Consider the following 24,761-nt stretch of genomic DNA (forward strand, 5'->3'; position numbering starts at 1 on the left):
TTATTGATTATTTTCTGGGGATTTAATTTTTTTTTTAAATGATAATGGATACTGTTAAGGAGTATTATTTGGATACTTTAAAACATCACCCTTAATGGGAAAATCCTTTAAAAGGCTTTCTAACTTCTTGTAATTGCTTGAATTAAGGAAGTGCAATGCCATTCGACTGACTTAGAACAACTTTTTTGACTTCCTGCAAAGAGGACCCTTACAGTATTTTTGGAGAAGTTAGTAAAACCGAATCTGACATCATCACATAGCAGTTCATGCAGTTAGCAAGTGGTTTGTTCTTAGGGTAACAGAGGAGGAAATTGTTCCCTGTCTGATAAGACAACAGTGGAGAGTATGCATTTATTTATTTACTTTTACATTTTTGATTCGTTTTTACATTGAAAAACTTCTACAGAGATAACCATTATTTTGCCTTTCAGAAGGACGCATGCCATTTCTTAGGGATACGGCTGACTTCCAGATATGACCATGTATTTGTGGCTTAAACTGTTGGCATTTGGCTTTGCCTTTCTGGACACAGAAGTATTTGTGGCAGGTAAGTACAAGGATGTTATTTTTTTTAATTATTTTTTCTCTTTTGGAGGAATGTTTGAAATAGACATAAACATAATTTAAATGTGTTGGTAACTGGAAGTGAGAAGTCTGCTGCAAACCGTCAAGACTGAGGTCTCAGAAAGACACAGCTTGTGTGACAGAGTACATTGTTTCTGTTTAAAAAGATTCCAATGTTTGGGGACAAAAAATACAATTTTAAAAGGAACACATTGTCTACCTGTATCTTTATTTACAACTGTTCAAAGATTTTACAAAAGCAACATTGTTACTTAACATTTTATAAATGCGTGTGACAAGAACACACATTTATAAAAGCCTGAGAATTTTTTAATGATAAAATAAGTGCGTTTTTATTCTTTTAACAAAAATCGGTCTTTTAAAAAGTCCTAAGACGGCTTTGGTTATATGTAAGTCACTCTCTCTTTTCAGACCTGGATTTGCTTCCTCAAATTTTGAGTTTAATTGACATATTTTGTTGAATACTTGGGTATATGATAGTTCAAAAATATATGGAGATATTTAGTAAAATATTAACTTTCTGCATGTTTATATCACGGAATGTATTTTAAATCAAGTTTTTAGTTTCTTACTAATACATTTTTGCTTTAGAAATTCCTGTGGAGCCACCGCCCTTCCTGGGTGGTGGGTAAATATGACAGCCTTGATGAGACAGAAATATTTAAACACTTAAGAGTCATGCAAATGCTGTATCCCATAGGAAAATGTAACTAGCTGGACCTCCAGTGTCCAATAAAGTTTGAAATCTTTGCACATTTATGGTCTATTCAATGGATAGTTCTTGCGCAGTGTCAATTGGATCATGAGTACATTTCAACAGATTATAGAATTTAAGTAATAATTAATATTTCTCTTTATGATGTAGTGTCTAAAAGGACATTGAAAATAAAATTTGTGTAGAAATTCCAAAAGTATAAAAAGTATTTTAAAGCACGCTGCTTATTAAACTTCACTTTGAAATCTTTTTCGGACTTTTATCGTTCTCCTTTCCTCTGAAAGTCAGGGAGGTACCTACATCTTGAGCATGTTAAATTGTTGGTTTATATATGGAGTAACCTAAGACAATGGAAAGCAAAACAACGTAAGATAATTTTGTTGTTGTTGTGGCTGTTTTGATCTTTATTGCAAAGATACATTTTTAAAAAATCTATACAGGAGCAGCATTTTGTCTTAGTACAGAAAATTCTTATCAAGTTACCGTCCCTATAAAGGTTATTATAATAAAAATTTAATTATAAAGAATAATTTCAATAAGTGATATATGTATTTTATCACAAATCAGAACCTATTTTCATTTAAAATTCCCATTCAGGAAATGTTGAAAAGCATTTTTAAATGAGCATAAAGAAATACTAAAACATTTTAAATGAGCATAAAGAAATACTGAGACATTTAAATGAGCATGAAGAAATACTGAAGCAGAGCAAAGACCACAAAAATTCAACCCAATCTATTAAAGGTTTTTTTTTTAACCATAAGACACATCTTTGAATTTGTAATTGAAATAATAATATAATGGAATCTAGAAACTTATATCAACTTTGCTGAATAATTTATACTATAACAAATAAATAGATATACATAGATTTATTTTGAAAAATCAAGTTTATCTTCAGTTGCTCACATAAATATTGAGAGCAAATATTTTTCTGAAAGACATTGGTAGAATCGCTGAGATATATGCTAATTTGTAGACAATATACACAGATATAATAATTTGTATCTGCAAATATTGTTTATAATCCTTTTAAGTTCCAAGAAACATTTTGTGATTTAATGTATTATTTGGAAAGTTCTTAATGCTTTTAATTATATATATATTTTTATTAGCAACAAATGAGTTGGCTACTATGTTTCATTTTAATGTGTTAAAATTAGTTTAGTACCTACAGGAAATAATAAATTTTTAGGCAACAAAATGTATATTGTATGCTCTAAAGGCATACAGAAATACGGCCGAATGTAGAGAGCCATCGGTGGTAACTATGCGCAATTCAAATATTTTATTTAAACTCTACAGTGGACGCATGGACGAGGCCAAAGTCAAGCTTTGCCAGGGCAACAAGTAGGCAGGCTTTAGTTTTACACAAGACTTCCTAATCCTGTTGCTCTGTGCCTCTTTGCCATGGCAACGGGAAACCAAACTTTGTTCAAAATTTCTAAATAATTTTGGGGGACACTGGTGGTTTTGAGAATGCAGATAAGGGAGAGTGTTCTCTGGTGTTAATAAAGTTGTAATGCCAGGGGGATCTACCACACCATAGTATGGCAGTTAAGAGTATATGAGTTATGCTATGTGAGGTATGTGATGAGTTTTGTTATGATTCATAACGGTTAAGACTCATTTCCTGGACATAATTCTTCATTTTTCCATCTGCATTAAAAATGTCTATCTCATGTTATAAACATGGATTGTGCCTTGTACATCACAGACATTCAATGAAAAGTAATTGAATTTGGTAAGCAATCCTATTAAGTTCTAAATACTCCATAATTTAGAGATTTGGGAATGTGAGTAGAATTACTTGTTGAAAAAAACAGTTTCCTACTAAAAACTTGCCTGTGACCCTTATAGCTAGAATTTGAAATGCACTTTGTTACAGGGAAGACTAGGTGGGGTTAGGGCCTATATTATCCTTTTCTCTTTTGCTCTGCATAACTAAGTATAGGGGCAGAGTAGTTAGCTTGAATTTAGTTCTTCCTTTGTTCTGGGCTATTTGATATCCTCTCATCAGTGCCTATTAACCAGCATAGAAATATAGATGTTTCTACATTATTCATATACATGCACATATATTTCTTTATATAGATACACACACATAAACTAATTATATATTTGTGGGTTATATATACTAGTCTATCTATCTACCTACCTAGCTACCTGCCTACCTACCTATCTACTGGTTCTCCATGTTTGTCTACTTGGCGTTCCATGGACTTTAGACCTTGGCCTGTGTTGTTCTTTTTTTGGGGGGGCGGGGGAGAGGGGGACGGAGTCTCGCTCTGTCGCCAGGCTGGAGTGCAGTGACGCGATCTCGGCTCACCACAACCTCTGCCTCCTGGGTTCAAGCAATTCTCCTGCCTCAGCCTCCCGAGTAGCTGGGACTACAGGTGCGCACCACCACACCCAGCTAATTTTTGTATTTTTAGTAGAGACGAGGCTTCACCGTGTTGGCCAGGATGGTCTCGATCTCTTGGCCTCATGATCTGCCCGCCTTGGCCTCCCAAAGTGCTGGGATTGCAGGTGTGAGCCACCGCGCCCGGCCCCTGTGTTGTTCTTTTTTCTCCACGTAGTTACATACCTTTGGCTACTGTGTGTTGATCACTCTGATTCTCCATTTCCAGACTCATCCCTCATTAACATGGAACTTACTTCCTTTCCTAAATCCAGACATTGACATGCTCCCCAAGTCCTGAAATTTTGCCTTGTAATAATTTCTAATAGCTTCTTGCTTTGACATCTCCATTGCCATCATCTTAATTCATGGTTTTATTATTTCCTTCCTACCTGTAACATTGTAATAGTTTTTTAATCAGTCTGAACTCTCATTCTTTTTTATACGCACTCTCTTGACACCTTAAAAAATAAAATAAAAGGTGAAGGGGTACTGATGTGTTCTCATTGCCTTTGGTATACATTCTGATCTTTTTGCTAGAGCAACTGATTCCACTAATGATCTGGGAGCTAGGCCTGGAGCTGGGAAGGGAGCTTTTTCTTTCTTTCTTTTTCTTCTATGATTAATTAAAATAAAACAAACAGGAGGTAGTTTTAACACCCAGTTCCTCTATACGTTCTCAAGGCATTTAAGGCTCTGGGCAAATCCTACCTCTTCTATGATGTTCTCTTTTGTCACTTTTGCCACAAAATATTTCCACTGAAATTGTGTATTTTTTATCACCTTTTCTTGGCATTTTCCAAGTCACTTTAATTTGCTGTTGTTGCGATGATGACTGGTGATGATGATGCTGGTGACATGCGAATCAGTGGATTTACTGACATTGTAACCTTTGTGAAATTAGGTATAGGACACACAAAAGGCGTAAACACATAGTTCCTGTACCTGCTTTTTCAAGGCACTAAATTAATCATGGATTAAAAAAATAAAACTACAGATTATAGTGATAAAGGACAGGAAAATTTTCAAAGAGAGAAGTTAGAAAGAGGGAGAATATGAGGTTAAAAAAAAATTAACCAGAGGCAAAGTGGGAGGATGAGGTAGCAGGACTACTTTGTCCAGATAAATAAACTGATTTGGGATCTAGATGGGATCTGGATTTATAGGCTTTGCCTTTTTGTTCTGTTTTGTTCTCTGCTCCCTTCTTTACTCTCCTCATCTCATCTCTTGTCTGGAAAGATCCTCCTGACTTCCTGAAAGTTCATAGTTTGAGAATGTCCTTCCTAAATTTTCTTTGACCTTCTCTTTGGACATTCTAGGTAACGTAATTTGGAGGGTGAGTTTTCTTCTTCAGATACACATACCCGTAGGAGGAAAAGTAAGGAATGGGGAGAGAAATGCAAATCTGGCAGAGTGATAACATGAGCAGATCAGGTCCAGTCCTGGCAATTGCTGGTTTGAGCACTGATACTAGTGTTCAGGGATTGCTTGCAAGGACGCATGGAATGTGGTGGACCCTAGGTGTTGCGTTATGTGCACACCAAAAGTTTGTAGAGAGCCGGGAATAATTTCTTTTCAGACAGCGTGGTGATGAATGTCAATCTGAGTAGGTAAGAAGCAGAGATTTGTGCTGAGATTGAGTCATTCTCTTGGTACATGCACAGCGTTCACAAAGACAAGGTTTCATCTTCAGACCATGTGTGTATATGTCAGCTTGGTGCAGAGCGAGACATTTTTCATCAATGCTGACCTTCGATTTTTTTCTAGACATCTTATAGGTTGATGTAGTTATTTATGTGGGAAACAATCAGAATGGAAATTTAACATATCTTTAGTTTAAAATTAATTTCAGTCTAGTCTAAATATCTTTGTAAGTACTAGACACCCAGCCCCATAGCAGTGGCCTATTACTGAAGGATTAGTGCTATGACTTTTGTATACATGAAGATGGCACTCTTTAGGATATGACACACACAAAAAATAAAACATGGCAAGACTTTAGCAATGTGATATGATGTGTATTTCTATATAATACCCAAATGTACAAGAATAAAAATTGTAGTAATCACTGGATTTCCTGTACGTGGCTCTAACCAATACTTAAGATTAGAAAATATCTAATTATTACCTACAATATTTAATCTCCATTTCTGTCTGTATATCAGTGTGCTACTTCAATATCAGTCTGTCAAAAGAGTCTAGGAATTAAGCAGAGAATTGTGTGTTCAGGAATCACAACAAAAGTAAGAACAAATCAAGAAACAAAAGCTTTCTTATTCTTTCATCCAGGACAACAATAAATACACACAAAGTCAATATTAGTGAAGTAAACAAGCCTTTTCTATATCAATTCATAGTTCTTTCTGTTGATTCATTTCTTAAAAGACAATCAACAAATTATCGATTTTTACTAGAGTCTTTATTAGAGACCCAAGCTTAAACAAACATATTCTATGGTGCTTAACTCCACAGTATTTAAAGACTCAACATTTATTTCCTCTAAAAATGAGTCAAGTGTCTAAATGGAAAATGGCACCTACTGAAACTTCAATTTCTCCTATACAGGGCATTTATTAAAAAACCGTAATTACAATGCAATGGTACTGAAGTATAAATGATCATCATTCATATATTTAAGAAAATGCTTTCATCAAAGCTTGAGTAACTGCAAGAAAACCATCCACCCTCCAAAACAGGGATTTACTAATGCTGGAGTAGCAGGCAAGAGCTGAGGGTAACTGAGGTAACACACTCGTATGTCTTAGTATATGAACAGCTGGTATAGCGAACTTGACAGAAATCACTGATAGACAAGATGGCATTCTCAGCATTTTAAATTAAAATAAAATTTGTCCTACATTCAAGAATATAGTTTAGAGAAACGTATATAAATAACAATGATGCCAAGAGACAACGTCAAAATGACTATGTTATGTCAATACAGTGTGGCCACTGTATTTTAAACACATTTACTTGATGAAAAATATAATAATTCATTGATTATAAGTATTAAGCATAATAGAAAATATAAATATAAGCATAATACAAATAGAAAATATAAAATATAAGCATAATAGAAAATGAGATAGAAACCACCCCAAGCTGGGAAACATCATGGCATTTGTAGTGATAAATATTTTGAAAATCTAACTCTATGAATCACATGATTTTGAGGTAAATCAATTTTTATCCTTGATACCCAGTTTCCTCACTTATAAAGTGTTGTAAGCATTCAAAGTGATAGTATTTGTGAAAATTCTTTGAAACTATGAGATACTCTGAGAAATTGCAAATTTTTTTTATGTGAGTCCATGAAGTCAGAGTATATAGCTCTTTAGTATTAAACGTGATTCCAATGCTATCTCTTCTTTTGAGACACTGTGAATAAAGGGATAGCTTCAGGTTAGGAGGTAGAAGAATAAACCCTTATAGGCCTTTGAATTCTTTTAACTTCCCGTGCTTTATTTCAGGGATTTTTCAGGCTTCTCCAGAGTCTACAGTCTAAATAGTTTGTAAATCCATGGCCTTCTACTTTGCCAGGGATTTCTTATTGTAAAAATAGCCTGAAGTCTTACCTGCCTTCAATCTCTACTGTGTCCATACCTACTATTACCAGGAAATCTCTGTAAAAGGCAGAGCTCACCTTTGTCCATCCTTCCTTTAATGGCGTCTATGGGGTAGAAAATATACTGATCCCATGATCTGATATCAAGGATGTCTTGGCTCAACTTTTATGAAAATAAATATTTAATTAGAATATACCAACATTTATAAGTTTTCCTTGAAGATAAATTTTGGAGGAAAAAAACTCCATTAGGCCAATTTAATTCCCTGAGTAATATATATATTCCTGAGTAACATATATATATTCCTTAGTTAACTCCTTGCCAGTTTTTCCATTTTAATTATAGTTTTACCTAACTAATGTTTAGCAGCATCATTTTCATTTAATTTTTACACTAACTATTAGATTAATGAATCCATTAGAGTAATGAATCCATTTTACCCATGTCAAATTCTGCTGATTATAGCTTATGCTTCTGGGAATTTTTCTTTGTGGTTATTATTTTTCTAAATGTAATTCTTCTTTTCAAACAATACAGATCTAAATTTTCCAAAACTATTTAAATTTTTCTCTTTAGTCAGAAGCATTTTCTGTGTTTAGTTTGGCTACTGCTAGTTTAGTTTTTTTTTTTTTAATTGGTTTTATGTTTCAATGCTACAAAAAATATAATTTATATGATTTTTCATTTTTGTCAAACTTTTATTAACCATTTTCAATTGTATGTTGTGTTGAAATTCCTATCAGTGACATTAATGTGGAGACTGACAACTATTTCAGCTACATTCATTTTAAAATTTTAAGATACTTTATTATTATTTAGCTTGCCAATGGAAACTTTAGAAACACTTTTAAGACAGACAGTCTAGAATTATTATGTTTTAATTCCCATTCGTTTGGTATTCCTCTTATTAGCTTTCTCACTTAGTGCCAACTTCTTATTCATTATTGGAGCAAAAAGTAAATAGAAGAATCAATGTGATAAGTTTAAAATCTTCTCAGTGTAAAATGGTGTATGGGGAATGTGTCAAATCATCCTACTTTGGTCTTTGTGCATTTAGGAAAAATAAAAGCAATTAGCATTGCACACACAGATGTAATTGAATCTCTTCAGATTTATCTAGCTTTATCTGTAACCACTTTGTGACATATAACTTATACCCTTTTTGTCACTTGCATTTTTCTAAAAATGTGACCTTGTTTTGTCTTCCAACTGTTGGCCATGCTGTTTTGCTTTCTCTCCACATCTTTTTTCAATGGGGCAAATTATAAATTCTCTTCAAAATTTACTCCAAAGATCAAGATTATGTCCCCTGGACAGCCCCACTCCCACCTGTATAACCCTTGTTCTTCAGCCCCTTTCACAGCTGCACAAGTGTTCTTCTGTTGTGATGATCCTCTGAATAACCCTCTTGGAGTTCTCTTTACTGGGCTCTCTTGCAGTAACTGGTGAGGTCATGTAGGCTGTCACTGGGTCTCTGCTTATTTGCCAGTGCCTGCAGGTTCACGGTAATTGTTTGCTGAATAAATGGATGGTCTGTCAGCTTCACCCAACTCTGTATGTAGAAGACACTTAATGATTCTTAAAAACAGTTTTAATTCCTTTCTTTTATTGTTGTTTATGGGAGTTATTTATGGTAAAATTTTCTACATAACAGAAAATTTGGAAAATGTCAAGAAATAGAAGGAAAAAGAAATTCTTTAGAGTTCTTGCTAACATTTTGTTTTTCTTCCTCTAAATTTCATATTCTATTTTTTCTAAGTAAACCATGGTTATTCTAGACAATTTGAAAAATATAGAAATGAATAAATAGACAAATAAGAATTTCAGATTTCCGGTTCTCCAGATGTGAAACTTTCTGAGTATTTCATTTGACTAGGACAACTAGATGTATTCAGTTATTTATTAACTTATTAGTTCATTTGATAAACAACTATTTTGTGAGTATTTTCCATGTACTGTGGGCTGAGGATACCATATTCCATGAAGCCTGTATTCTCTTAGTATCAGTGGCCTCTTGGGGATGGTCTTAAATTTTTCAAAATCTTCATCAGCACCCCAAAGCTTCCTCTTCAAAGTGATAATATACCTTGCTACAGATTATTGGCATTACCAATGTTTTATAAATTCCAAATTTAAAAATCATTATTTTAAGATCTACATAAAATATATTAAGTAAAAATTATATTCTTACAAGACTACCTCCAGGTGCCTGTTAAAACCAGATATTCCCTGCAGACTTTTAAGTTATAGAAGTTCAGGTGCTGTCACTGAGTTGTGTAGATTATTGTGAGATATTCAATAAATAAAGTTGGTAGATGTGAAGAGGTACTAGACAATAGTCCTATTTTGTTTGTTTTGTGATTTATTCTGAAAATGAAATGTTTGTTTGGAGAGAAAAGTTAAAACATAGAGAAATACATAGTACACAAACAAACTCTTAGCTCTTTTTTTTTTTTTTTTCGGTAGTCTTTCAGTAATTTTCCAAGATCACCAGCTAATAGCAAATGAGAGTCGTAGGGGTGGGGTGGGGGCTTAATCTGGGTCAATCTGATTCTAGGTCTATTCTTTTTCCAGTGAGTTAACCAATCTTCTTAGTGCTCAGCTTAATAACCAGGAATTTAAGACGTGACTGCATGATGATGGGCAAACACAGCAAGACTGATAGGTAGCTGGTGGTTTCTCAGAGGTTGTTCATATAACATATGCATGTAAGTTCAATCACCTGATTTAGCTACTTTCATGAACCATTGTGCACCTAGCTGCTTCTATATCTTTAGCAAGATCAAATTCACATATGATTGTATGACTTTTATAAAAAGCAAAAAGACGTCTTTGATTAATTTGGCTTCACAATGAATGCTGATGCAACACAAATAATGCAAAAAGTGATGTGTTACAATCATCCTGAAAAGGAGGTAACAGAGGGTAGGACTGAGTCTGTCTTGAGGTGAGTGATTCAATGGAAAGAATGGATTTTCCCCCGCCCAACTCATTTTTGATATTACATAAAGTGAAAACCATTAAATAATTCACTAAAGTATCTAGATTTTTTTTGTTTAGTTTTTGAAGTGCAAGGGAAGTAACTTGACCTTTGTTAAACACTTTGATCATGGAAAACACATAAGGTTCTCATCTTATTCCAGGAAGTGTAGACACTAGATAATCTTTTCATAGTCATCCAAGAAGCATATTAAATGAACCAGGTAAACCCATCCTACACTTTTGTATTCCAGAGACAAATTGGCTAAACTTTGGAGAAAGAAAAAAAAAAGGTTATTGCTTGATTAATATGATAAATGTGGACTTCCAATCAGATAATTTAGGCCGAATATTCTAGTTCGACTTCTTAGACTTATATTTCCAGATAGTCTGGTTTATAAAATGTTAACTTATGCTTACTAAACTCTATGCATTTCTACTTTTCAATGACCTGTTTTTATTTTCTGAATTTACTTATTGATGCTTTAGGTATGATAAAAATATATAATGGCTAAGAAAACATAAATGAAGAATAAGACATCAGTTGAGAGTTTTGACTGAAAGGAGGTAGTGATATGAAGGACATAGATAAGTCAAAGAAAAAGGAAAAGGTCAGCGAGCTGATAAAAGTAACTTGAAGAAATGTTAGTGCAAATATTGGATTCAGACAGTCTCTACTTTTAAAGTACTTAAAGAAGTCAGTCTTTGAAATCTTGCCGTAATTCCATTCTGAGACTTCCAATCATCAAAAGTCAGGGAAAATTACTTCCAAAGCCTCAGTTTCCTCATCTGGAGAATGGAAATAATAGCAAGAGGTATTAAATGAGATGATCCCCTGCTAAGCTAAAAACTGTTCAACTGTTCTAAGTTCTGATACAGTGGTAAACAAAGCAGAAAGTTTATCTATTTTTATAAAACTTACTTCCTAGTAGTGAGAGATAACAAGAAAACAACAAATTGAAATAACTTCAGTTATAGATAAATGCTGTGAAGAAAATTAAGTAGCATCATATGGCAGAGACGGGCCAGAGCCATATTCAGGGGTGAATGCACCTTGACAGAGTGATCAAGGAAGACCTTTATGAAGAAGAGTCATTGAGCTAATTGTTGGCTGTCAAAAATATGGGGATCCATGTGAGGGGGGCTGGCAGGAGAAAAGATTCCATGGCAAAAAAAACAAAAAACAAAAAACAAAAAAACAAATTGTTGGGTTCAAGGCACAGAAAGGTCAGGCACCTGTAGTATGATGAGTAAGAACCGAGCAGGTTGTGGTGAAGCTAGAAAGATAAGCAGAAGGCAGGTCCCACAGGGCCTCAATGGAAATGGAAAGAAATTGAATTTTACCTGAAGTGTAATGGGAAGGAGCCATTTTAAATTCTTAACTACAGAATAACCTAATCTTCTTTCTGTGTTGAAGAGATCACTTTGACTGCCATGAGGAGACTAGATTGGAACTAAGGCAAAGCCTGGAACCAGTTATGAGGAGACTGAATGAGAATGGAGAAAGGGGATGGTGATTTGGACTGAGTCTTGGCAGCGCAGGAGGAAAGAAAGGAAAGTTTGACATGGAATTAAGAGAAGTGGCTGCATGGAAAGTACAAAGACATTTTAGAGAATGACTTTTTTTTTTTTTTCCGTGAGCACTGGAATGGGAAAGAGTCAAATTAGGGGGTCAGCAGTCCAGAGTTCTGTTTGGCCTGTTATTGAAGTCTGATTTTCATTGTACAGTAGAGATATCAATAAATCTCATTGGCGATAAGAGGCTGAGGCTCATTCAGTAGGTCTTCACTGGTGATATAAATATAGGAGTCATTGCATTCAGATGTAACTTAAAGCTAAAGGGCTGCATGTGACAGTGTAAATAAACATGGAGAGAGGAGCAGATGGCCGGTTTCTGAGCCTTGGGAAACTTCCTATTTGGAAGGGACACAAAGAGGAGCTAGAAAAAGATAGTGAGAAGAGGTAGCCAGCAAAAAAAAAGGAGAACTATACTTTGCTTTGAATGCTGAAAAAGGGATTGGCATACAGTGAGAATTCAGTAAATTCCATATAAAACTCTGAACTTATGTCTCCTCTTGAAAGGTTGATAGTGAACATGCTATTGGCAAATATCTCTCTTAGCTTTAATATTATTACACAAGTAATTGTTAAGGAACTTATAATAATATTTGGAAGAATGAAATGTCTTTACCCAGTGTATTTCTTGCTAGCTTAACTATTACACAAAGAAAGAGGTACAACTTAACGTAATTTGTTTTAATAAAAACTGCAGAACATATTGAGAGACTAATGAATTAGAAATGTAACTGAAAATTTCATGCAAAGGTAATACTCTGTTGGATAATTTCATGACTTGTGTTTGGTTTGATACGTATTTTAAAATGCTGTTTAAGCCAATACTTGAATAGATTGGGATGGGGTGTGTGTGTGTGTGTGTGTGTGTGTGTGTACTGGTTAGATAACTGGTTTAGTTTTAAACTGAACTTAAACCTTCCATTTCTTTGAGAAATTTAAAAAATAGCTATCAATTTGGCAGATATTAGGTAGAATCTAATATCCCTGAAAATTAAACCACATATAAATAGAGATAAATCCTTTTGTGGGTGTATGTATATCTGTGTGTGTGTAATTTTGATTTCAGGCTTGGCAGGTTTCCTTAAAACATTTTTTTAGAGCTACTTAATTTTGTACCTACTGGTAGTTAGCTAATAAGAGGAAGTTAGCTAACAAAAAATAGTGCTTACTCTGTGCCAGGCACTTCTTTTTATTATTATTATTATTATACTTTAAGTTCTGGGGTACATGTGCAGAACGTGCAGGTCTGTTACGTAGTTATACGTGTGCCATGGTGGTTTGCTTCCTGCATCAGCCCATCATCTCTATGAGATACTCTTCCTAATGCTATCCTTTCCCAATTCCTCCCACCCCCTGCTATTCCTCCCCTAGCCCCCCAACCCCCAAGAAGCTCCTGGCGTGTGATGTTTCCCTCCCTGTGTCCATATGTTCTCATTGTTCAACTCTCACTTATGAGTGAGAACAAGCAGGTGTTTGGTTTTCTGTTCCTGTGTTAGTTTGCTGAGGATGATGGTTTCCAGCTTCATCCATGTCCAGGCACTTCTGTTAACATTTTATAAATGTTATCTCATTTAACAAGCATGTATCATTATATAGTCTGGCTTATACTTGTCTTTAACATAAGCAAATTTGTTAATTTGTGTTTCCCGATATTTATTATAAAATTGACCGGTTGTCATATCCTAAAAGGGAATATTTAAATTGAATTTTCCTTATTCTAATTTTAAATACAGTACTAAGATTGAGAAAGAAGGCGTCAGGCAAGGGAAGTAACACTGAGTGCCTCTCACGTGCCTGGCACTCCATACGATGCTTCAATGCACACCGTGCTATTCAGCCTTAAATTTGTTTCTACATTCTGTTTCTAGGTCTACAGATTATTAAACAAATGTACAATCTTTGGCCGCTAGTCTTATTAAGGAAAACAGAAATATGGTTAAAACAAAAGAATAAGTAATCTAAATATTATCTATCGATATTTGTTTTGTATGATGATATTTTGCTTAAGTTGGAAAAAATGGGCACCTGAGATGTTTTGGCAGTTTGCTATGATCTCAGTCGTGAGAATGTATTGAAAAAGCTCAGTACAGGAGAGAGCTGTGTAGCTTTCTCTTCCTGTGGTTGCTTAATTTTCATGTAGATAGAAAGCTGCAGTTTAAGCACATCTGCTTAATCCTAGTTTAAAAGACTAGGAGAGAATTAGAAGGGGAGGGAGGGAGAGGAGGGGAAGGGGGAATAGACAGAGAAATCTCGCCCATTTAATACAAAGGTATATTAGTGTGTGAAAAACAGATAATCGTGCATGTAGGCAGTATCTTTGTGAAATCAAAAAACATAATTTACTCCTAATGTTGAAAAATCTGGTTGCGTGGGCCGGGCGCGGTGGCTCACGCCTGTAATCCCAGCACTTTGGGAGGCCGAGGCAGGTAGATCACAAGGTCAAGAGATAGAGACCGAGACCATCCTGGTCAACATGGTGAAACCCCGTCTCTACTAAAAATACAAAAAAATTAGCTGGGCATGGTGGCGCATGCCTGTAACCCCAGCTACTCAAGAGGCTGAGGCAGGAGAATTGCCTGAACCCAGGAGGCGGAGGTTGCGGTGAGCCGAGATCACGCCATTGCACTCCAGCCTGGGTAACAAGAGCGAAACTCCATCTCAAAAAAAAAAAAAAAAAAAAAAAAAAAAAAAAATCTAGTTGCGTGTAAGCAGCAGAGGGTTACTAAAATAACTTTCTAATAAAAGGTAATAAAAGTCTAGCAAACCTAAGTAATACATCTTCAGATGTTAGTCCAAGTTATGTATACAATATTGCCCTTTTTTTTCGGTCCTTTGTCTCAAAGATTACGTGTGAATGAAAGAAATAGCATTCCATCTAGGTAAAAGAGGAAATCAGCATCACTGAAATGTGAATAGTTGTGATTCCTCTTTGCTGAATGGCAACTTTAGAACAGAGGGAACCCAGGAGTCCATCTAGAGGTTCAAGAAGTAAGAGGTTCTCACCCAGAAGAAGATGAAAAATAATTTCAGGGTAAGCCACGGAGAAAATCACCAAAGCCTTTGAAATAAAAGATTTTCCCTTTTCTAAGAATAAAATGTGGTGTCATGTCAAGGGCAGCTAGGTGGTGTGGATGAAAGAACTATTGGGAATGGCTATTGGGAGATCAAGGGCAAGTGGAACCTCAAAATTCTGGAAGTGGAACAAGTCAGATACAATATAAGAAGAACTTCAAAGGCAGGAAAATAAGAATAATAAAAATACCTTTAGTTATCAAATGTAAAATTTGTGCCAGTTTTGTCACATTCTATTTTTCAGAAACACTGTAAAGCTAAAGGTATTTTCTATTAATATCAATTAACTATACATAATCTTCCCATCTTAATTAGTCAATTTTCAAGAAAAAAATGTGTTATGCTCAAAGCATCCAAAGGGACTTTTTTGTTAGTCTGAATAGAATGCATTCTCTTAAATTAAATTTTAATTTAAATTGCCAAGTAGAAGGTGGTTATAGAAAATGCATGTAAAATCACTTCATTAAGTGTAATAAAATGAAATAATATGAGGAATTGTTGTATTATTAAAACATTTAGAAAACTATAAAGGAGTATAGAAATTCTGTTACCGCTACTATGATTAGTGTCTCATTTGGTTTTTCACTTTATGAATTGAAATAAAAGTTGAAGTCTTGATATTAAAAATAAGAAATGATTCACAAATTACTTTATAAATCAAAATATTGAAATATAGACTGTTCAGCCACTGTTAACGTGAATTCCTGTTTTGTAATTAACTTATTCTATCAACATCTGTATTTGCTAAAAAGCAACAGACCAGGGAAAAGAAAAGAAAATCAGTGCCACCCATAAAGCCGTGATTTTGTGGAACCTTTCTTCCAGTTTGCGTCTTGTCAGTGTATGAAGGAAAACACTTCCAGTGGCTCTATCTTTTTGCTAAAGAGTACCCTTTACATTTCAAAACATATAAATATTTACATAAAGGTGTTTGTGAAAAAAGAAATTATGTGCCTTTTATTTTAATTCATCCATTATTCCATTCCACATGTAAAGTAGAAAATATTACTTTAAGACAAAATCATTAAGAAATCTGGAGACAACAGATGCTGGAGAGGATGTGGAGAAATAGGAACACTTTTACACTGTTGGTAGGAGTGTAAATTAGTTCAACCATTGTGGAAGACAGTGTGGTGATTCCTCAAGGACCTAGAAATAGAAATTCCATTTGACTCAGCAATCCCATTACTAGGTATATATCCAAAGGATTATAAATCGTTCTACTATAAGGACACATGCACGTGAATGTTCATTGCAGCACAGTTTACAATAGCAAAGACCTGGAACCAACCCAAATGCCCATCGATGATAGACTGGACAGGGAAAATGTGGCACATATACACCATGGAATATTATGCAGCCATCAAAAACTATGAGTTCGCGTCCTTTGTAGGGACATGGATGAACCTGGAAACCATCATTCTCAGCAAACTGACACAAGAACAGAAAATCAAACACCACATGTTCTCACTCATAGGCGGGTGTTGAACAATGAGAACACATGGACACAGGGAGGGGAGCATCACACACTGGAGTCTGTTGGGGGGAAATAGGGGAGGGACAGCGGGGGGTGGGGAGGTGGGGAGAGACAGCATGGGGAGAAATGCCAGATATAGGTGAAAGGGAGGAAGGCAGCAAATCACACTGCCACGTGTGTACCTATGCAACAATTTTGCATGTTCTCCACATGTACCCCAAAATCTAAAATACAATAAAAAAAAGTTTAAAAAAAAGACAAAAGTAAAGCACTATTTGTTTTAAAATCTATTTCGTTCATGAGTTTTATCAGAAGTAACACTTCTTAATATTATTCAGTGCCATAATTTGCCTTTTCTCTAGGCCTCCATTTTATGAACTGAACATCTGGATTTGATGGGCAAGAAAGCATTTCCTTCCGCTGGCTTTTCTAATAACTCCCTCTTACAGATATGCATGCTTCATGTTTGTTAATAAAATTGACATAATTTTAATATCTGGTATTTTAACACACAGTGAATTGTGGAATTTTCAGTGGCTTTATTTAATTAAATGCATTTTAAATTCCTTACAAAAACAGTGTTAGGAGCAACTCTAAAAATTATTAGAGCCACAGATGTTTTCCTTTATAGTGTTAATGGATTTAAGGTCCATCAAAATGCTGTTAAAATGTCTAGAGGTTAACAATAATAATGGCACATGGGTCAGATTAAAATTCTTTTTGAGTAAAATAAATAAATAAATGATAGCTTATGTTCCTCTGATTAAATAATTTAGCTAGTGGATTGAAACAGCAATGTGATAGCTAAGATTTCATTCTCTCACTTTATAATAAAACAACATTTAAAACTATGGATTATATGGTTCACCAAAAATTTACATACACAGATTACAAGTACTAGTTTTTTTTTTAGTGAAGAGAAGACATTTTCTCTTTTTATCTGTTGTCCTATTTTACAATTGAAGCAATTAATCTGCTAAACTCTTTAACCAATAAAATATAGTGTATAACAAGCAAATTTGGCCTTTCCCTCCCCTGAAATACAGTTCCACTGTTCCTTGCTCCATTTTAAGCCTGCTATCCTTCATAAGAGAATAATATGGTTTGTAATTTGAGAAAATCATGCAGAGGAGAGTTTCTCAAAATTCACCTTAATATGAAATAATAATAATAAATTTGTATAGCAATAGTATCTTAGAGAGTAAAATTTAAAAATATTTTATAGAAAAGAGTATTAAAATGAAAAGTTTAAACATCAATTTTTTCTATGATAAAATTACTAAGAATGAACTACAGACTCATGAATACTTAGGGCAACTTTTATCTCAGGAAATATATCAACAGACTGAAAGTGTCAAATCAATTCAATTAAATCAGTAACAACACTTCCCTGTTTATGTGGCTGTTGTTTCTTCTATTTATAGTCTTAGATTGCATGGATACAATCAAAATAATTTAATTTGTATACAGGATATAAAAGGACCAGAGAATGTGTCTTCCCATTAAATAATAAAAAATAAGAATACCTTTTATTTTATGATGTTCTTTACTATTTACTGAGAGCCAAGTATTGAGTTGCTGTATTTTTTTTTAATTAGCTGACATGTTTCCTGTTTTTCTTTGAGTTACAATTCCTGCAGAAAATGTTTACAAAAGTGAAAACATTTTTAAAAAGAGAAAAGGAATTTGGAAATTTGGAGACTACTATAATGTAAAGCAGCATTAGTTATACAATAATTAATTTAGAGAAGCAAAAGACCTTAGAAATAATCTATTTCAACCCATCTATTTACGAATGTGTAAATTGAAAGTCTTAGATATTTAGTGACTTGTCCTTTGTTATACCAACAATGAGAGAACTTGGTCTAGAATTCCTCCAGTATATTTTGAGGTATTTGTCCTTTGACGTGATGCAATGAATGAATATTGGATTAGGCATTTTGGGACAAATTTTGAATCCTAACTCTATTACTAATTCCTTTTCACTAGACTGAGATTCTGATACGTGGTATTCAGTAAGTTATTTGATTTCTTTAAGCCTTGGTTTCTTTTCAGTGAGATTTAGAGCTTAGACTAGTTTCTGAATCTTGGCCCTGTGGACAATCTGGCTGGAGAATTGAGATGTCCTGTGCCTAGTAGGATGTTTAGCAGCACTCCTGCCTCTGCACACTAGACACAGCAGCACATATCCCAACCCTACTCTGACAGTGACAACCAAAAATGTCTTCAGGCATTGCCAAATGTCAACTGAGGGCAAAATTGCCTGCCTTTGCCACCTTAACTGAAAACTATGAACTTAGTTGAAATAACTTCTTTATGGCTCCCAGCAGTAACAGTGTGCTATTCTAGACCACTTGGTTAAACTACTGAATGCTTCAACAAAAAGCACCCACTAAGCATTATTCACCTTGAAGTTTGTTGGGTATGCTATACAGTGACCAAAGGAGACATTATATCACTGTTAAAAACTTAAAAGATTCAAAGGTGAGAATTTATAGTAACAACGAAGTATTAACTGTTAGGAAAGTTTAAGAAGGTTTAACAAAATGATATAAAAATATATTCAGTATAAGTAGGATGTAATTTTTGTCCTGTAAGAGTTATCTATATATTTACGAATTGAACCCGCCAGAGGTTACAACAGTTTGGTCGTTATTTCAAAGATTCATAGACACTCATTTCCAATCGTAGGTGTGCACTATACTATTCTAAGACATTTGCAACTGTGTAAAGCAGTCATTTCCAGTAAGAATGGCTAGAACAAACGTTAAGGCTTTCATAGTGAGAAGGGTCACAGATATATTTTCATCCTTTGCATAAAGAAGAAATAGCCATCTATTAGCCTCAGTTTTTCACTTAAAAGGTGCTGTTGCTTCCCTTTCTTTCTCTCTCCCACTCAATTTTTTTGCCCAGGGATCCAGTGGAAGACAAGGGCCTAATACAGGGATAGCGCACTGTGCATGAGCTATGAAGGTACAAATGGAAGCTGGCCTGGCAATCAATGGCAGACCAGACAGCTAGCCTAGACAGGGCTCCTTTTTTTTTTTTTTTTTTTTTCTGTTATATATTACTGCAAGTTCCCTGAGGAAGTTTACTGATCTGTGGTTTTATGAGAAATGCACGTCATGGAGGTGGCATGGGGGAGTGGGTGAACAAGGAAGGTTTAGTTTCTATAAAATGGGAGTTGAGAGCTCAGGCAGGTTGGTTATGTTCTGCCAGATGGAGATAAAACTGTGGCAGCCACATCCTGTGACTAGAAATTGTTTAAGTAGGCAGACCTGTTGGAGGACTAAAGAACATTAGGTAAGGAGATTAAATTAGAGTAGGAAAAAGTCAGTTTTGTTTAAGACAAAAGATCTACTTGTGTTATTAGAACATTCTAACTCCACCATAGGATGGAATCAAGAGGGTTTTTTTTTTTGTACATACAGTATATATATGTGTGTGTGTGTGTATATATATATATATATATATATATGTATTCCTATTTAGATTAAATATTATGGTTTACCTTTTCTAGTAAAGCGAAGTTTGTTCTGAAATCTAAATTATTCACTTACTAGAGCAGAAAAAATTAGCTGTGCATTTATGCTAATCACAGTGTAGATAATTAATCTTTAAGAAAGTAGATTTTTCTGTTTACTAGTTGATTGAAGTGTTAATGGAGACAAGAGTGTTTTCTGTTACTGAATATTATCATCAGATTACTGGGGCTTTCCATTTTATTTCTTTAAAGAAATCCAACTTTCGTAAGCCACACTATTTTCTGTTTCTATTGTATTCATACAATGAAGATTTTATTTCCCTCTAAGCTAAGATAAAGGATGTCAAGATTAAACCATTTTCTCATTTTAAATAAAAATACATTAATTATAGATACTTATCTGAAATCTGAAACATATCTGAATTAAGTATACTCAGTTTTGTGAGTGAAAAATCAATTATTATTTAAAACAAAACAAAAAAACAATGTTTTCATTTTACCTCTCTTGCTGTTTCTGGGCTCTGACTGAGTCCGGAAGCAAAAGTTGCAAAACATCATGAGAAAACTTCTGCTCTTTTTTTTTCCTCCTTCAATCTCCTCCCAAATGGAAATACCAGAAATATGAAAGCCCGTTCTTGCTAAATAATCATCTCAGGATTGTATTTCTACTGTAGGTCTTCGATGATGTTTTACAACTGGCTTCTTTCCATTCACAGTTGCTGTTCATCTTTAAATGCCCCTGCTTTTCTCCTGAATAAACACAAATACATTTTTTTTAAGGTTTCTTGTTGACATTGACTCCTTCATAGCCCATATCCATTGGTAGCATCTCTTCCATAGACAAAAATAGTATAATTATGATTCAATACTCAATGAATATGTGTTAAACTAAACTGTGCTCAAGCTCTGTGCAATAGTACAGGGTTTACACCTTTCCAGGGAAGAGGTGTGGAGTACATATATATTTCAGCCATCCTACATGCCCGCAGGGACACCCTTTGGGTCCGCCTCATTGGATTACCCTTCCATATTTGCTTTTTAGTTTCTTTCTGCTTTAATTACCTTTCAGAGAGAGAGAGATGTTTTCCTTTGCCTTTGTATATGCAATGCCTAATGTTACAGAGTAGCCTTTAAATACATATTTGTTGAATTAATAATGACACATACAAATGAATGAGGCTCTACAACTCTGTGAGATAATCTGGTATCATGGGAATATTTTAGCATGTTTTGTATAGATAGACTGATACTATGACTGGCAATTTGATAGTAAAAATGCAAAATATTGAGCTTGAGTATTATTTTATCATGTTGCCTTCTTATATAAAGAAGGAATAAAATAAGGCAGTGTGGACTGTAATTGTTCTCATGAAAGAAACACAATGTAGAAATACTTTACTTCCTTGAGACAGAATGATATGGATAACCTAGAATGTTTTCCATGACTTATTAATTTCTACCTTATAATAAAAATACTTCTTGTTGTGAAATGGTAACTTCGGTAAAGTATTTTGCTTGCTCTCTTACAGACTTAAGCAACAGGTTTTCTATGCTGGTTCTGTCCTTTCCTCTCCTCACCCCTAAAAAGTGGTTAGCATTTTGGCATTTGTTACTCAGAATACTAAATGTAACACCTATGTGGCAAGACTTGATGGTATTGCAGTTCTATTCTTATTATGTTCTTTTCTGGAAAATTATGACAATTTGTGACCCCTTAGAAAGAGTAGCACAGTTTCTGGTTGCTCCTCATGATAATCAGAAAAGAAAAAAAAATCCAGCTATCTCTTCCTTTCAGAGTAAAATTCTTTAGAAGAAAGAGTATTTTCATCAAATCATTTGAGAATGTTAAGTTGAATAACTACAGTACTACCCTGCAAACTTGTGGAGCAAGTGTCTGCATTTTTGTGGCATTCTGCCTTTGCAGTGCTAAGGAAAATGATTTTCTTTCCAGATAAGATTTTTCAAAATAGTAGTTTAAAAATATCTTAATGATGAAATTGAAGTTGAGAACCAACTTATTTCAACTAAAATAAAAATTTCGGAAGATATGAGAGTATACTTTTTTAAGGTTAGAACTCAGAGGCCATTATGACAATGAATGGGCCAGTGGAGACACCTGGTCCCTAAAAGGAGGCACCAGGTTCTTCGTGTTTTGATTTCTGCCTTGCTCTCTCTTGTCTGTCACCACTAGACACATATTATTTTATAGTAATTATTTGTAAATTTTATGGAAAAGGCAGCTGTGTTTTCTACAAATATTTCACAAATGTTAGTGTTGCTCTATGCCAGGGAACAGAAGACAAATTGGTAGAAAAGCCACATTTGGCCCCTCCCCAGGTGGGACTTCTTGTGTAGGGCCCATGCAGTGGAGGCGCTCCACTGCAGAGGGACGGAGGAGGCCAGTGATCATTCTGAGGACACAATAGTTCTAACTGTCTGAGGAAATCGACAGTGTGTGTTTAATGACCAAACCAACATGGCTTTGAAGAATATTTTTCTTAATATTTCTGTAGAAATAGGTTTTTTTTTTTTTTTTTTTTTTTAGTTTTCAAAGAAGGATATTTTAGTTTTTCTTTAAAATGCATATTATTATACAGAAATCATTGTCCATATATGTGGACATATATATGATCTTTTTTTTTTTTTTTTTTTTGGAGACAGAGTTTCACTCTTGTTACCCAGGCTGGAGTGCAATGGCGCGATCTCGGCTCACCGCAACCTCCGCCTCCTGGGTTCAGGCAATTCTCCTGCCTCAGCCTCCTGAGTAGCTGGGATTACAGGCACGTGCCACCATGCCCAGCTAATTTTTTGTATTAGTAGAGACGGGGTTTCACCATGTTGACGAGGATGGTCTCGATCTCCTGACCTCGTGATCCACCCGCCTCGGCCTCCCAAAGTGCTGGGATTACAGGCTTGAGCCACCGCGCCCGGCCTATATGATCATTTTTTAAGATAGTGTCCTAGACCTGAAATTTCTATTTTAAAAAAGGAAAACATTTTCAATCTCTTCATAGATATTGACAAGTGGCTTTCAGAAAAATTGTTTCCTCTATTCCCTTCCTAACATTGTATGAATTTCCTTTCACATACTTTTGTCAGAGTTTAATTTTATCATTTTTAAATGTGTTACTTTTATTATAAAAACTGGCATTTCTTAAATTTACCATTTTTTGATTAATTTAATTTTTCCTGTGTTGGGTTTTTCATATGCTCATTATTTGCATTTCCTTTTGTGAATTGTGTTCCTATGGTTTGCACATTAATCTTTTTTGCAGCTGTGTTTAAATTTTGATATAAAGTTACATGAAAGAGGAATATACATATATAATTTACATTGTGTGTATGTGTGTGTGGGTGTATGCTGTGTTGAAATAAATGATAAACCATGACAATGGGTAGAGGTTATGATGTTGTCATCTCTGGCACAGTCTAGAGCAGAAACCATGTGTGCATCTATCAACTTAGTATTGGAAAGAATCTTAACTATTAGTTTCTGGAATATTCAGAGGAGAACTGTAAGGCCAACACGGACTCCAGTTTCCATCCTCCCGAGAAGACTTCCCATTATGAAACCTAAGTAACTTTGACAGCAAGCCCTTGAGTCTTATCATCTTCGTTAGAGAATCTACCCCCCAGCACAGAGATTCAAAATGCACTATATTCTTGCACTGGTGTTCTTCACCTTTTGCTTCACCCCAAAACTGCCACTCCTAACCACAAGCCTAGCTGCTAACTTTCACACCAGGCTTTTGAGAACAGTATTTTCAGTAAGCTCTCTTTTCATAATGGAGCTGAAGCATCTTTGAGTTGAAAGAACCTTAGAGGTGACTAGGGGCAATTATATATATATCCCTCTTACCACACACACTCACTGAATATTTTCTAAAGATCGTATTAAAAAAAAAGAAAAGCCCAATTTAGTGCTGAACTGCTCAAATATTTTGAAATTTGTGATTTCAAAATCCTAACATTTTTATTGAAACCGATGTTTCTCATGCTTTAAAAAGCATGAGACTTTTTAAAGTCTCTGGACTCCTTTTTAAACATTCCTAAACATAAACTCTATTTTTAGCTCTAATTGTGAAATATAAAGAGCTTTTCTCTATGTGGGATACATATATTTATTATAAAATAAATTAGAATTTAAAAATATTTAGTTATTCATTTAATAATAATAAACAAATATATTAATATAAATAGTACATATTGTATGAAAAACAATGAGATATTACAAAACAAAGATTTAATAGGAATAGTGGCACTTTTTGCATTTTTACAAATCTTTTAAATGTCTGTCTGAATAATAGCTGGATTCTCATATATGTTTTTATATTCTCTGTTATAATATCATATACCATATGGTTTCTGGAAACATTAACTTTCTACTAATGAGAGAATGAGAGAGAAAAAGAAAAATAACTTCTTAGTACTATTAGGTAAATAATAATATTTATAATGCTTAGTCAGTACTTATTTTGACCTTGAAGAATCTTTAAAAGTTTCTTGGGGACTATCTTGTCTCCAGAAAACACTGAGAACCACTGATAAGCCAACAAGATAAAATTCTTACCCTTACAGCAGCATAGAATAGGACTATACCTTCCTATAATAGTATTTCAAGTATTTGAATTTATTTATTGTATTTTTATCCATACTATTTCTTCCTAGAATAAAATAGCCTGCTTTAAGTTTTCCATATCTGGCATGTTATCTTGCACCCCTCCCCACTTCCTACCTCCCGGTTAGCGTCCTCTGAATACTCTTGAATTTCAATTTCATTAATAATGTGTGATATTCTGGACTGAACACAGCACTTCAGGGACCTGGTACCTTGAATCAATAAACACTTGTCTTCCAAAAGATTGTGATTAAGAAGCCTCCATGTCCAACTTGTCAGCCAATTTTTA

The 24,761-nt window shown here is 34.5% G+C and overlaps 1 protein-coding gene across 5 annotated transcripts in view; it reads left to right on the forward strand.

Annotated features, from left to right (window-relative positions):
• Positions 1–229: 229 nt before the first annotated feature.
• PTPRC (protein tyrosine phosphatase receptor type C) overlaps positions 230–24,761 on the forward strand; it is a 120,527-nt gene continuing 95,995 nt past the window's right edge. For 2 of the 5 annotated variants that reach the window (XM_021677163.2, XM_021677164.2), the window contains exons 1-2: positions 231–343; positions 432–547. In XM_021677163.2, coding sequence (XP_021532838.2) covers positions 475–547 — 73 coding nt within the window. In that variant the 5' untranslated portion in view covers positions 231–343; positions 432–474. 5 annotated transcript variants of the gene reach the window in all.

The sequence above is a fragment of the Aotus nancymaae genome, unplaced genomic scaffold (assembly GCF_030222135.1).
Source record: "Aotus nancymaae isolate 86718 unplaced genomic scaffold, 86718_ANA_hifiasm-v0.15.2.pri h1tg000039l, whole genome shotgun sequence".
NCBI classification, from domain to species: Eukaryota; Metazoa; Chordata; class Mammalia; order Primates; family Aotidae; genus Aotus; species Aotus nancymaae.